General features: G+C 46.5%; 1 protein-coding gene across 1 annotated transcript; it reads right to left on the reverse strand.

The window, feature by feature from the left end:
* Positions 1 to 318: 318 nt before the first annotated feature.
* LOC139235328 (zinc finger protein 664-like) lies at positions 319 to 11,063 on the reverse strand. Its single transcript, XM_070866473.1, has 2 exons — positions 10,976 to 11,063; positions 319 to 1,170 (listed from the first exon to the last, which is right to left on the reverse strand). The coding sequence occupies exon 2, from the start codon at positions 1,061 to 1,063 to the stop codon at positions 530 to 532; it is 534 nt and encodes a 177-aa protein (XP_070722574.1). The 5' UTR covers positions 1,064 to 1,170; positions 10,976 to 11,063; the 3' UTR covers positions 319 to 529.
* Positions 11,064 to 11,904: the final 841 nt, after the last annotated feature.

Consider the following 11,904-nt stretch of genomic DNA (forward strand, 5'->3'; position numbering starts at 1 on the left):
TTTGGAAAATGGGAACTACATGTGCTACCTTCCAATCTCAGGGAACAACCCATGACTCTACTGAGCTGTTGGAGATATGGGCAAGGGGCTGACAGAGCACCCATCCCATCTCTTTAAACACCCTTGGGTGGATATCATCTGCACCTTACACGTCAAGGTTAACCCACGCAGTGACTTTGCTGTCAGTGAAGAGAGATGAGAAAGACCAAAGTGCCGTTTGCCCCTCTCAGTGTGACCTTGAAGGACTGTGTCCAGGCTGAAGTTTTCTCCCCATATGATCCTCCCCCCCCAGTGTGTCCTCTCTGAGCTCCAGCCAGGTGATGATAAACACACAGGTGGGAAAGACAAAAATCTACAGCAATGTGTTGAAAGCAACACGAATTTATTTGTCTATAACCCAAATATTAAACTCCAGTCCAGTTACTGGAGTTATTGACATCAGCAGAAACAAACCCCAACTGTCAGAATGAACATGGTTCAGTCGGGATGTGATTAACAGCAGCATTAACAGCAGATCCCACCCTTGCAGTCACCTGTGAACTTTCTGGTGCCTCAACACATGGGCTAACGTACTGAATCCCTTCCCACACTCAGAGCAGGTGAACAGCCTCTCCCCAGTGTGAACTCGCTGGTGTCTCAGCAGGTGGGATGATGTAGTGAATCCCTTCCCGCACTCAGAGCAGATGAACAGCCTCTCCCCAGTGTGAACTCGGTGGTGTTTCAGCAGGGTAGATGAATGAGTGAATCCCTCCTCACACTCGGAGCAGGTGAACGGCCTCTCCCTCGTGTGAACTTGCTGGTGCCTCAACAGGTGGGATGAACAACTGAATCCCTCCCCACACTCTGAGCAGGTGAATGGCCTCTCGCCGGTGTGAACTCGCCAATGTATTTCCAGCTGGGATGGGTAGTTGAAACATTTCCCACAGTCCTCACATTTACACAGTTTCTCCCCAGTGTGACTGCACTTGTGTCTCTCCAGGTTGGATGATCGGCTGAAGCCTTGTCCACACACACAGCACGTGTACTGTTTCTCCCCGCTGTGAACAGTGCTTTTTGCTTCCATGGTCAAAGGCCGATGATATTCCGTTCCCGATGAATCGAGTGACTGTCACATCTTAATGTGATGTTTGGTTTGAGCCTCTGGTCGACAAATCCTCCCTTTTTAATACCCTGTAAAGTGAGTTTCAAACAGGAAAAAGGGTGGGTGAGAGAGAACCCACAAAAACACAAAGGCAGGTTGTGAAATTGAGCTGAATGAACCTGGCTATTTGTGCGCCCATCAGCAGAAAATAAGTGACCATGAAAGCTGTTGGATTGTCGTAATAACCCAACTGGTCACTAATGTCTATAGGATTCACAAAATTCTGGGACCCCCTACTCAATGGACATGTGTCTGGAATTTAAATTGGAACTGTGTTAGACTTTTGGAGGAGAAATGTGGACAGAAATATCTCACTATTAGGTGCCTTTGGACTAAACTAGGGCCTTTTAGATTGAGTTTGGACATTTTAAATTGTATGCTGGGTCTGCATAGGGCTGCTAACCCACCTGGGAGGCAGGCCCCAGGGAGACATTAGCAGTCTAACAAAAGCCCACTTACCAGGGACCCAGATACATACATATTTTAATAGTTCTTAAAACGGCTATACAGAAAAACCCTGGATTCAGCAAAACACACAATGGACAGTATCAAGACCTGATTACATTCTAACGGCACCATTTGAAAACCACATCAACACCTTTGGGAATCTTGTATCAGGCTAATACTCAATCAGTTGATCAGCCTGCCAACATCGCACAAAAGCAGTCATCAGAAATCAATTGTGCACTCAGGTATAACTGGGGGCCTTGGTGGTGACTTTTGGGCTGTGGTACCTTTTGGGCATAGAAAGTAGGTGCAGGAGTAGGCCATTCAGTCCTTCGAGCCTGCACCACCATGCAACAGGATCATGGCTGATCATTCACCTCAGTACCCCTTTCCTGCTTTCGCTCCATATCCCTTGATCCCTTTCGCCGTAAGGGCCATATCTAACTTCCCCTTGAATATATCAAATGAACTGGCATCAACAACTCTCTGCGGTAGGGAATTCCACAGGTTAACAACTCTCTGAGTGAAGAAGTTTCTCCTCATCTCAGTCCTAGATGGCCTACCCCTTATCCTTGGACTATGTTCCCAAGTTCTGGACTTCCCCAACATCAGGAACATTCTTCCTGCATCTAACCTGTCCCGTCCCGTCAGAATTTTATATATATCTATGAGAACCCCTCTCATCCTTCTAAACTCTAGTGAATACAGGCCCAGTTAATCTAGTTTCTCCTCATATGTCAGTCCTGCCATCCTGGGAATCAATCTGGTGAACCTTCGCTACACTCCCTCAATAGCAAGAACGTCCTTCCTCAGATTAGGAGAACAAAACTGAACACAATATTCCAGGTGAGGCCGCACTACGGCCCTGTACAACTGCAGTAAGACCTCCCTGTCCCTATACTCAAATCCCCTCGCTATGAAGGCCAACAAAGCATTTGCCTTTTTCACCGCCTGCTGAACCTGCATGCTAACTTTCAATGACTGATGTACCATGACACCCAGGTCTCGCTGCACCTCCCCTTTTCCTAATCTGCCACCATTCAGATAATATTCTGCCTTCGTGTTTTTGCCACGAAAGTGAATAATCTCACCTTATACTGCATCTGCCACGTGTTTTCCCATTCACCTAACCTGTCCAAGTCACCCTGCAGCCTTTTAGCGTCCTCCTCACAGCTCACACTGCCACCCAGCTTAGTATCATCTGCAAACTAGGAGATATTGCACTCAATTCCTTCATCCAAATCATTAATATATATTGTAAATAGCTGTGGTCCTAGCACTGAGCCCTGCAGTACCCTACTAGTCACTGCCTGCCATTCTGAAAAGGACCCATTTATCCCGACTCTCTGCTTCCTGTCTGCCAACCAGTTCTCTATCCACGTCAGTACATTACCCCCAATACCATGTGCTTTAATTTTGCACACCAATCTCTTGTGTGGGACCTTGTCAAAAGCCTTTTGAAAGTCCAAATACACCACATCTACTAGTTCTCCCTTGTCCACTCTACAAGTTACATCCTCAAAAAATTCTAGAAGATTTGTCAAGCAGGATTTCCCTTTCATAAATCCACGCTGACTTGGGCCGATCACGTCACTGCTTTCCAAATGTGCTGCTATTTCATCTTTCATAATTGATTCCAAGATTTTCCCCACTACTGATGTCAGGCTAACCAGTCTATAATTACTCATTTTCTCTCTCCCTCCTTTTTTAAAAAAGTGGTGTGACATTAGCTACCCTCCAGTCAATAGGAACCGATCCAGAGTCGATCGACTGTTGTAAAATGGTCACCAATGCATCCACTATTTCTAGGGCTACTTCCTTAAGTACTCTGGGATGCAGACTATCAAGCCCCGGGGATGTATTGGCCTTCAATCCCATCAATTTCCCTGACACAATTTCCCACCTAATAAGGATTTCCTTCAGTTCCTCCTTCTTACTCGACCCTCGGTCCCCTAGTATTTCCAGAAGGTTATTTGTGTCTTCCTTTGTGAAGACAGAACCAAAGTATTTGTTTAACTGGTCCACTATTTCTTTGTTACACAGTATAAATTCACCTGAATCTGACTGCAAGGGACCTACGTTTGTTTTCACTAATCTTTCACATATATATATATAGAAGCTTTTGCAGTCAGTTCTTATGTTGCCAGCAAGCTTCCTCTCATACTCTATTTTCCCCCTCCTAATTAAACCATTTGTCCTCCTCTGCTTTGTTACAAAATTATCCCAGTCTTCAGGTTTGCTGCTTTTTCTGGCCAATTTATAAGCCCCTTCCTTGGATTTAACACTATCCTTAATTTCACTTGTTAGCCACGGTTGAGCCATCTTCCCTGTTTTATTTTTACTCCAGACAGGGATGTACAATTGTTGAAGTTCATCCATGTGATCTTTAAATGTTTGCCATTGCCTATCCACCGTCATCCCTTTAAGTATTATTCATCAGTCTATTGTAGCCAATTCATGTCTCATACCATCAAAGTTACCTTTCCTTAAGTTCAGGACCCTAGTCTCTGAATTAACTGTGTCACTTTCCATCTCAACAAAGAATTCTACCATATTATGGTCACTCTTCCCCAAGGGGCCTCGCACAACAAGATTGATAATTAGTTCTTTCTCATTACACATCACCCAGTCTCGGATGGCCAGCCCTCTAGTTAGGTCCTTGATACATTGGTCGAGAAAACCATCCCTAATACATTCCAGGAAATACTCCTTCACCACATTGCTACCAGTTTGGTTAGCCCAATCAATATGTAGATTAAAGTTGCCCATGATAACTGCTGAAGAGAGAAAGCAGTGTGCAACTGGTCTAAACTGTGGAGAAATCCTTTGGTGAGCATAGTCCCTGCAATTTCTGAGCCGAGCTCAGTTAGTGTAGTGGTGGGAGGTGTTTTTTTTCCACTGCATAGCCGCTGTACCCGTTGCGTATATGTTTTCCCCCTTTTTCTGTACATTTTGTTATATGCTATTCAGGTAATTAGTGTGGTGTGCTATTTCCTAAATAAAATATTTGTTCTTGCACCAAACAGTTGTCTGTCTACATCTATCACATCTGCTAAATAATTCCAAGCCCGAGAACCAGGGAGTGGGACGATTCGGACCATCAAGGTCAGAAAAGGCTGACACACCCACCACCCCCTACATGCCCTTCAGGGACAGGAACTCACCACCCAGTCTGGGCCGACACAAGACTCTGGCCTCTATGGGAGGAGGGAGAGGTGGGCGGGGTGAAGGGGAGGGAATGTATACATCAGCAACTCGACCAGAACTTTGACAGAACCTCCCAAACCCATAACCTCTCCCACCCAGATGGACCAGGGCAGCAGGTGCTTGGGAAATCCATCATCTCCAAGTTCCCCTCCAAGTCTCACACCATCCTGACTTGGGCATATATCACCGTTCCTACATCGTCACTGGGTGAAAATCCTGGAACTCCTCACCTAACAGCATTGTGGGAGGGCCTTCACCACACGGACTGCAGCAGTTCGAGAAGGCCCACCATCACCTTGTCAAGGGGCAAATGGAAATTGGAAATATATTCTGGCCCGACTGGTGACATCCACATCCCAAGAATGGATTAAAACAAATCTGTATATTGAAAGCCCCTACAGAAATACTTGTTCCGAAAACAATACTCTTCTACATTGTGCGGGCAGTGTCTGTTTCACAACCTAATCTCCCCTAGAATCCACCGCTGTTGACAGTCTCTCATCGGAAATTGTTGGGCCCGACTGGGCCCAGAGGTACTGGGGGTTAAACCCAGCAGCTTCTCCCCCCTCACCACTCCAGGTCAAACTGATGGAACAAACAGACCCACACAGGAGGCCAGGGACTGACTTCCGTATCCAGCACCCACCCTGATACAGAGCGGCTCTGGATTGGTCGCTCTGTGTTTCCAGTATCGATGCACTGAAGATCAGCATATGAGGGAGGTGAATAGAGGCTGATGCTGAGAGAGTTAGAACCATAGAATCAGAGAATGGTTACAGCACAGAACAAGACCATTCGGCCCGTCGAGCCCGTGCCAGCTCTCTGCAAGAGCACCTCAGCTAGTCCCACTCCCCCGCCCTTACCCCACAGCCGTGCAAATGTTTTTCTTTCAGATACTTATCCAACTCCCTTTTGAAAGCCGCAATTGAGTCTGCCTCCACCACCCTTTCAGGCCGTGCAATCCGGATATTAACCACTCGCCACGCAAAAAGGTTTTTTCTTGTGTCGCCTTTGGTTCTTTTGCCAATCACCTTAAATCTGTGTCCTCTGGTTCTCGACCCTTCTGCCAATGGGAAAAGTATCTCTCGACCACTCATGATTTTGAACACCTCTATCAAATTTCCTCTCAATCTTCCCTGCTCTAAGGAGAACACAAGAAATAAGAGCGGGAGTAGACCATTTGGCCCCTCGAGCCTGCTCCATCATTCAATAAAATCATGGCTGATCTGATCCTGGACTCAACTCCACTTACCCCTCGCTCCCATAAACCTTTACTCCCATATCGCTCAAAAAATCTGTCTATCTCCGCCTTAAATATATTCAATGATCCAGCCTCCACAGCTTTCTGGGGCAGAGAATTCCACAGAATTAGAACCCTCAGAGAAGAAATTCCTCCTCATCTCAGTTTTAAATGGGCAACCCCTTATTCTGAAACTATGCCCCCAGTTCTGGATTCTCCTATGAATGGAAACACCCTCTCTGCATCCACCTTGTCAAGCCCTCCAGTATCTTTTATGTTTCAATAAGATCACCTCTCATTATTCTGAACTCCAATGAGTATAGGCCCAAACTACTCAACCTTTCTTCATAAGTCAACCCCCTCATCTCAGGAATCACCCAAATGAACCTTCTCTGAACTGCCTCCAATGAAAGTATATCCTTCCTTAAATACAGAGACCAAAACTGTTCACAGTACTCCAGGTGTGGCCTCACCAATACCCTACAGTCGTTGCAGGACTTCTCTGCTTTTATACTCTATCCCCCTTGCAACCCCAGCTGCTCCAGTCTGTCCAGGTAACTGAAGTCCCTCATCCCTGGAATCATTCTCGTAAATCTTTTCTGCACCCTCACCAAGGCCTTCACATTATTCCTAAAGTGTGTTGCCCACAATTGGGCATAATACTCCAGTTGAGGCCGAACCAGTGTTTTGTACAGGTTCATCATAATATCCATGCGTTTGTACTCTATACTTCTATTTATAAACAGGGATACTGTCAAGTGTAGTATAAACAGGGACAGGGTCTAGTGTAATATAAACAGAGGCAGGGTCGAATGTAATATAAACCGAGACTGGGTCATGTGTAATTATAAACAGTGACATGATCTAGGGAAATATTTAGAATGACTCCTGGCGCCATGAACTAGTGAGTACAGAAATAGGAGGATAGAGCAGATGAATGCCTGGCTGGAGAGATGGTGCAGGAGTGAGGGCTTTAGATTCCTGATGCATTGGGACCGATTCTGGAGGGAGGTGGGACCTGTACAAACCGGACGGGTTGCACCTCAACAGAGCCGGGACCAATATCCTCGTCCGGGGGTGGGGGGTTTGTCAGTGCTGTTGGACAGAGGAAAAAAGCAGGAAAAACAGGTAAAAATAACAAATTTAAAGCTCTTTGTCTAAATGCACATAACATTTGTAACAAAATAGATGAGTTGACGGCACAAATAGATACAAATGGGTCCGATCTGATAGCCATTACAGAGACGTGGTTGCAAGGTGACCAGGACTGGGAACTAAATATTCAGGGGTATTTGACAATTCGGAAGGACAGACAGAAAGGAAAAGGAGGTGGGGTAGCTCTGTTAATAAAGAATTAGATCAGTGCGTTAGTGAGAAACGATATTTGCTCAGAGGATCAAGATATTGAATCAGTTTGGGTGGAGATGAGGAATAATAAAGGGAAAATCACTGGTGGGCAGAGTCTATAGGCCCCAAACAGTAGCTACACTGTTGGACGGAGTATAAATCAAGAAATAATGGAGGTTTGTAATAAAGGAACGGCAATATTTATGGGTGATTTTAAACTTCATATTGATTGGACAAAGCAAATTGGCCAGGGTAGCCTTGAGGAGGAGTCCATAGAGTGTAGCTGGGATAGTTTCCTTGAACAGTATGTTGTGGAACCAACCAGGGAGCAGGCTATCTTAGATCTAGTACTGTGTAATGAGGCAGGATTAATAAATGATCTCGTACTAAAATGGTTGGTGAGAAAGTTGCTTCTCAAAACAGGGTCCCAAGCTGAAATAAAGGAGACTACAATGGTATGAGGGCAGAGTTGGCTAAAGCGGACTGGGAAAATAGATTAAAGAATGGGACGGTTGATGAGCAGTGGCAGACATGATTGAGAGGGAAGATAGATTATGAAAGAAAACTAGCACAAAATATAAAAACAGATAGTAAGAGTCCTTCATGGTAGAAGACACTAAAAACATCCCAGCAGTGGATAAGCGAGAGGCGAGAGATCGGGAGGAACGCAATACAATCACGATCACTAATGACGTAGTACTAGGTAAAATAATAGGACTAAAGGCAGACAAGTCCCCTGGACCTGATGGCTTGCATCCTAGGGTCTTAAGAGAAGTGGCTGCAGAGATAGTGAATGCATTGGTTGTAATCTACCAAAATTCCCTGGATTCTAGGGCGGTCACAACAGATTGGAAAGCCGCCAATGTAACGTGCCTATTTGAAAAAGGAGGCAGACAAAAAGCAGGACAATTGAGACCAGTTCGTCTAACATCTGTCATTGGGAAAATGCTGGAGTCCATTATTAAGGAAGCAGTAGCAGGACATTTGGAAAAGCATGATTCAATCAAGCAGATTCAACATGGTTTTATGAAAGGGAAATCATGTTTGACAAATTCGCTGGAGTACTTTGAGGATGTAAAGAGCAGGGTGGATAAGGGGGAAGCAGTGGATGTGGTGTATTTGGATTTCCAGAAGGCATTCGATAAGGTGCCACATAAGAGGTTACTGCACAAGATAAAAGCTCACGGGGTTGGAGGTTATGTATTAATGTGGATAGAGGATTGGCAAACCAACAGAAAACAGAGGGTCGGGATAAATGGTAATTTTCCAGTTGGCAAACATGACTAGTGGGGTGCTACAGGGATCGGTGCTGGGTCTTCAACTAATTACAATCCATATTAATGACTTGGATGAAGGGACCGAGTTTGCTGTTGTTACAAAAATTGTGCGGAGGACACAAAAAATCTGCAAGGTTAAGTGAGAGGGCAAACATTTGGCAGATGGAGTATAATGTGGGAAAATGTGAAGTTATCCCATTTGGCAGAAATAACAGAAAAGCAAATTATAATTTAAATGGAGAAAAATTGCAAAGAGCTGCATTACAGAGAGACTTGGGGGCCTTGTGCATGAAACACAAAAAGTTAGTATGCAGGTACGGCAAGTAATCAGGAAGGCAAATGGAATGTTGGCCTGCATTGCAAGGGGGATAGAGTATAAAAGCAGAGAAGTCCTGCTGCAACTGTAAAGAGTATTGGTGAGGCCACACCTGGAGTACTGTGTACAGTTTTGGTCTCCGTATTGAAGGAAGGATATACTTAAGGTTCACGAGGTTGATTCCGGAGATGGGGGGTTGACTTCTGAGGATAGGTTGAGTAGGTTGGGCCTATACACATTGGAGTTTCGAAGAAATGAGAGGTTATCTTATTGAAACTTAATGATAATGAGGGGGCTCGCCAAGATGGATGCAGAGAGGATATTTCCACTCATAGGGGAAACTAAAACTAGGGGGACATAGTCTCAGAATAAGGAGCCGCCCATTTAAAAGTGAGATGAGGAGGAATTTCCTCTCTGAGGGTGGCAAATCCCTGGAATTCTCTGCCCCAAAGAGCTGTGCAAGCTGAGTCATTGAATAATTAAAGGTGGAGATAGACACATTTTTGAATGATAAGAGAATAAAGGGTTATGGAGAGCGGGCAGGGAAGTGGAGCCGAGTCCATGATCAGATCAGCCATGATCTTATTGAATGGGGAGCAGGCTCGAGGGGCCAAATGGCCTATTCCTGCTCCTATTTCTTATGTTCTTATGTTATAGACTGTTTTCCTCCACTCCCAATTTTCACCACCAATTCTGGCTCCGTTCAGTTCGACACTCACTGGCTCCCCTCCATCTCCTTCCCTGAAGGTGCTGGCTCTGGCTGGGTTCAGTTCTACACTCACTGGTTCTCCTCACTTCCCTCAAGATGCTGACTGTGGCTGGGAACAGTTCCACACTCACTGGTTCGCCTCTCCTCCCCTGAAGACGCTGGTTCTGTCTGGGTTCAGTTCCACACTCACTGGTTCCCCTAGCTCACCTCCGCTGATGGTGCTGACCCTGGCTGGGTTCAGTTCCGCACTCACTTGTTCCCCTCCCTCTCATTACCAGAGGGTGCTGACTGGCTGGGTTCAGTTCTACACTCACTGGTTCCCCTTCCCTGAAGGTGCTGACTCTGGCTGGGTTCAGTTCTACACTCACTGGTTCCCCTCCTCCCCTGAAGGGGCTGACTCTGGCTGGCTTTAGTTCTGTACTCACTGGTTCCCCTCCCGTGAAGGTGCTGACTCTGGCTGGGTTCAGTTCTACACTCACTGGTTCCCCTCCCCTGAAGGTACTGACTCTGGCTGGGTTCAGTTCTACACTCACTGGTTCCCCTCCCCTGAAGGTACTGACTCTGGCTGGGTTTAGTTCTACACTCACTGGTTCCCCTCCCCTGAAGGTACTGACTCTGGCTGTGTTCAGTTCTACACTCACTGGTTCCCTTCCCCTGAAGGTACTGACTCTGGCTGGGTTCAGTTCTACACTCACTGGTTCCCTTCCCCTGAAGGTACTGACTCTGGCTGGGTTCAGTTCTACACTCACTGGTTCCCTTCCCCTGAAGGTACTGACTCTGGCTGGGTTCAGTTCTACACTCACTGGTTCCACTCCCCTGAAGGTGCTGACTCTGGCTGGGTTCAGTTCTACACTCACTGGTTCCACTCCCCTGAAGGTACTGACTCTGGCTGGGTTCAGTTCTACACTCTCTGGTTCCCCTCCCCTGAAGGTACTGACTCTGGCTGGGTTCAGTTCTACACTCACTGGTTCCCCTCCCCTGAAAGTACTGACTCTGGCTGGGTTCAGTTTTACACTCATTGTTTCCCCTCCCCTGAAGGTACTGACTCTGGCTGGGTTCAGTTCTACACTCTCTGGTTCCCCTCCCCTGAAGGTACTGACTCTGGCTGGGTTCAGTTCTACACTCACTGGTTCCCCTCCCCTGAAGGTACTGACTCTGGCTGGGTTCAGTTCTACACTCACTGGTTCCCCTCCCCTGAAGGTACTGACTCTGGTTGGGTGCAGTTCCAGACATTGACATCATTCACTTCGTTACGACACCAAGATAGCAGCGCATGCGCTATGCTACTCACTGAACCAAGATGGCCGAGCGATGAACCTGCCTTCCTATACGAAGATGGCCGCCGTTCGTCTGGGCCTTTGACCGTGAGAAAGCCCCGAAGCTGCAACCGCCGATATTGCGGTTATTATTCCGGGCTTGCGGCGGGCACCGGATGTTTATGAAACCTCCCTGGCTCCCCGCTGGTCCATTATTCCGCTCCGTCCCGGTGAAAAGGAAGCTTCTGAGGAGCCTATCCAAACCGTGTCTCCTCCGCCATTACACGCACCGCGCATGCTCCAAACACATCCAAGATCCGCGCCTGCGCACTGAGCTCCTCTAGTCTGGATGCGGCTCCTTCTTCCGCGCGGGGCATGCTGGGTACATAAGACCATGAGAAATTGGAGCAGGAGTGGGCCACCCAGACCCCCGAGCCTGCTCCCCATTCAATAAGATCATGGCTGGTCTGATCATAGACTCAGCTCCACTTCTCTGCCCGCTCCCCAGAACCCTATACTCCGTTATCGCTCAAAAATATGGCTATCTCCGCCTTAAATATATTCAATGACCCAGCCTCCACTGCTCTCTGGGGCAGAGAATTCCACAGATTTACACCCTCTGAGAGAAGACATTTCTCCTTATCTCAGTTTTGAATGGGCTGAGGAGAAAGGCTGCATTTGTAAATAGAACAGGATTTACTGTGATTGCATTGGGCACTGAAACATGTTCACTCCGGCAGCTCTACTTTGTTTCTGATGATCTTAATAACCCCTATACCTGAGCTGGAGAATAATATTGTGTATAAATGTTGAATAAATTATCTTTGTTTCAAACACAGTGTGTCGAATATTTGATTCCTCCATGATCAGAGGAGACTAATTGATGTTCTGTTACTGACTGTTCCATTTTAGTGCTTTTTCTTAATCTAACTGATGTCATTTCTCACCTAGTTCGCCTTCTATC

This window comes from Pristiophorus japonicus, chromosome 23 (genome assembly GCF_044704955.1).
Source record: "Pristiophorus japonicus isolate sPriJap1 chromosome 23, sPriJap1.hap1, whole genome shotgun sequence".
In the NCBI taxonomy this organism is placed as follows: Eukaryota; Metazoa; Chordata; class Chondrichthyes; family Pristiophoridae; genus Pristiophorus; species Pristiophorus japonicus.

What these genes read in the sequence shown, in the direction of transcription:
- LOC139235328 (XM_070866473.1), bottom strand. Translation starts at nt 1,063, where the DNA reads ATGGAAGCAAAAAGCACTGTTCACAGCGGGGAGAAACAGTACACGTGC.